At 36.4% G+C, this 3,364-nt stretch overlaps 1 protein-coding gene across 1 annotated transcript; it reads left to right on the top strand.

Annotated features, from left to right (window-relative positions):
* The first annotated feature begins 514 nt into the window (after positions 1 to 514).
* LOC104229734 (L-type lectin-domain containing receptor kinase S.4-like) lies at positions 515 to 3,012 on the top strand. Its single transcript, XM_009782423.2, has one exon. It carries the CDS (start codon positions 665 to 667, stop codon positions 2,738 to 2,740), a length of 2,076 nt encoding a protein of 691 aa, XP_009780725.1. The 5' UTR covers positions 515 to 664; the 3' UTR covers positions 2,741 to 3,012.
* Positions 3,013 to 3,364: the final 352 nt, after the last annotated feature.

Here is a 3,364-nt window from a genome sequence, read left to right as displayed (position 1 = left end):
GGTAATACAATATATTTTCTATCAACATGTAAGCTCTTATTATTTGCACAAAGGAATGGTATCCTAGGTTTATGCCATCTCTATCAGTGCTTTTTTCTTTCTTTTATTCTCCCCTTATTCGTCCTTTTTCTTTTTCTTTTTCTTTGTTTCTTTTAATATGTTTGTCCTAGTGCTTCGAGAAACATATTTTTAGATAAATAAAAAGAAATCACGAAATATAATTATGTTAAAATTTAATTAATATTTAATTAAGTGTATTTTTCTGTCCAAAAATACTATAGCAATCATCCACTCAACATACAAAACGTAAAGTCAATTTCTTGGAACCAAGTGTCAAATGACCCAACGTGTAGTTGGCTACTCATGGACTGTAGTGTGCTATAGTGGTAAGTCTGCATTTATTTCCAAAATCATAAACATAAAAAATCCCATGTGAAAAATTATATACCACAATCTCTTCTCTCTTCTTCCACTTTATTCCATTATAGTACTTTGCTAAACACCCACCCTCCCCCCCCCCACTTCCCCCACCCACCCCATCTTTCCTCTTTTATCAGACAAATCACATGTTACAAATCAGAAGCAACTTAGTGTCTAGATTCAGCCATAAATCATAACACCAGTTCTTGAATTCTACAACCAAAAATTCAGCTTTAGCTATGCTATGGCTAAAGATATTAGACTAATATTTTTCTTGGTATTTTTTATTTTGATATCAAGAAAAGTTTTTTCTGATCAAGAATTTGTTTACAATGGTTTTAGTGGTATTGTAGCTAGTTATTTAAGTGTAAATGGTATAGCTGAGATTGAAAAAACTGGTGCTCTAAGGCTAACAAATGAAACATCAAGAAGTGTTGGTCATGCCTTTTATAAAAGTGCAATCAATTTCAAGAATTTCTCAAATAGGAAAGTTTCTTCATTTTCTACTGCTTTTGCTTTTGGGATTGTTCCAGAATATGCTAAATTAGGTGGCCATGGTTTTGCTTTCACAATTTCAAGGTCTAAAGACATGAAAGGTGCTCTTCCTAGTCAGTATTTAGGTCTTTTAAATTCAAGAAATATTGGTAATTTTTCAAATCATTTATTTGCTGTTGAATTTGATACTGTTCAAGATTTTGAGTTTGGTGATATTAGTGATAATCATGTTGGTATTGATATCAATAATTTAAAGTCTAATGCTTCAGTTAATGCTAGCTATTTTTCTGAAGGAAATTCTACTAAGCAAAAGCTTTTTCTTCAGTGTGGTAAGACAATTCAAGCTTGGATTGACTATGATTCAAATAGAAATGTACTGAATGTTACACTCTCACTATCTTCAGTAAAACCAAATTATTCAATTTTGTCATTTCCAGTTGACCTTTCACCAATTCTTGAGGAATTTATGTATGTTGGATTTTCTGCTTCTACTGGTTTGCTTGCTAGTTCACATTATATATTTGGTTGGAGTTTCAAAATGAATGGAAAAGCTCAATCTTTGGATCTTGATTTATTGCCTAATTTACCTGGACCTAAGAAGGATCAAACAACCTTAATTGTAGCAACGTCTTTATCTGCTGTCGTCTTTCTTGCATTTGGTGTTGTTTTGACCTTGTACATCATTTGGAAAATCAAGAACATAGACGTGATTGAGCCTTGGGAACTTGAAATAGGTCCACATAGGTTTTCGTATAAGGAGTTAAAGAAAGCTACAAGGGGTTTTAGAGATAAGGAGTTACTTGGATTTGGTGGATTTGGTCGAGTTTATAAAGGAACGTTGCCTAAGACTAATACTGATGTTGCTGTTAAGCGAATAAATCATGATGCAAAACAAGGTCTCCAAGAATTTGTGTCTGAAATCGCTACTATTGGTCGCCTTAGACATAGGAATTTGGTTCAGCTTATAGGATGGTGTCGACGAAAAGGTGATTTGTTACTTGTTTATGACTTTATGCCTAATGGAAGCTTAGACAAGTATATCTATGATGAACCAAGAGTCATTTTGACGTGGGATCAGCGATTCAAGATTATCAAAGGTGTGGCTTCGGGGCTGCTGTATTTACATGAGGAATGGGAACAAACTGTAATCCATCGAGATATCAAAGCAGGGAATGTGTTATTAGATGCGGAAATGAATGGACGACTTGGAGATTTTGGACTTGCCAAGTTATATGAGCACGGGGCAAATCCTAGCACAACACGAGTAGTGGGCACGTTGGGTTACTTAGCTCCAGAATTGACCAAGACCGGAAAGCCTACAACAAGCTCGGATGTTTTTGCCTTTGGTGCATTGCTGCTAGAAGTTGCTTGTGGAAGGAGGCCAATTGAGGCAAAAGCATTGCCCGAGGAGTTAATTTTAGTTGATTGGGTTTGGGATAAATGGAAGGAAGGTGCCATTCTTGAAGTGGTTGATCCGAGGTTAAACAGCAAGTACGATGAGATGGAGGCTGTGGTGGTGCTTAAATTAGGACTAATGTGTTCAAATAATACACCATCTAAGAGACCTAGCATGAGGTTAGTGGTGAGATACTTGGAAGGGGAAGTAGCGCTGCCGGAGACACTGGCAGTGCCCGATGAATATGAAGGGAAAAAAGGCGGCGCTAGTGGTATGGGGTTTGAGGACTTTGAACATTCATATCCATCCTCGTCTTATTTCGAGAAAGTAAGCACGTGGTCATCGGTTTATGATGGTGAAGGAGATATTGACATTGAAGCTAATCCGATAACGCCGTTAACGGATTCTGGCAGAGAGGACAGCAGGTAGCGTATGCAAAATGGAGGGACCATTCCACCTTTTCTCCCAAACTCCCTCCATATTTTAGTACTTAATTTTTCGGTTTGATTCTTAGTCTTAAATGTAAATTATGGATCTTGAAAAGAAAATGATATTAATATCAACCATTCTCTGTTTTTGAGAAAATTGGTGTTAGTAGGATGTGAATATATAGTAGAAGCCAGTTCTCTTTGAATCTTGATTATAACTTTGTGATTGAAAATATTCTAACTTCATTTGGTTCCTTTGTTTGTTCTCTTTTACTGATCTGTAATGGTTACTGAATCTTGATTATAATGTGGTGAACTGGTCCAAGTAGAATGTTATAGCCAAATTCAAGTTAAAGGAGATTGCAATGTTATTTTGAAGTCGAAAATCATTACATATGCCAGAAGTAGTTTTCTTAGTACTTGTGGAATGGGTCTAGGCTGATGTCTTTTGCTGCCTGTGGGAGTTTTTGGTTGAGCTGTTAACATTTGGCATAACAAGATTCAAATTGCTCCTCCTCCTGCAACATTCAACACATTCTTGGAGAATGACGAGAACGCACTGCAACCTATGTTGCGTATACTCTCCAAAATGCTGGCCGCACCCGTGTCGGATCTTCAAAAAAGC

This window comes from Nicotiana sylvestris, chromosome 5 (genome assembly GCF_000393655.2).
Source record: "Nicotiana sylvestris chromosome 5, ASM39365v2, whole genome shotgun sequence".
Taxonomy (NCBI): Eukaryota; Viridiplantae; Streptophyta; class Magnoliopsida; order Solanales; family Solanaceae; genus Nicotiana; species Nicotiana sylvestris.
Note: the sequence above shows the minus strand (reverse complement) of the source record. Positions and strands in the feature narration are given on the sequence as shown.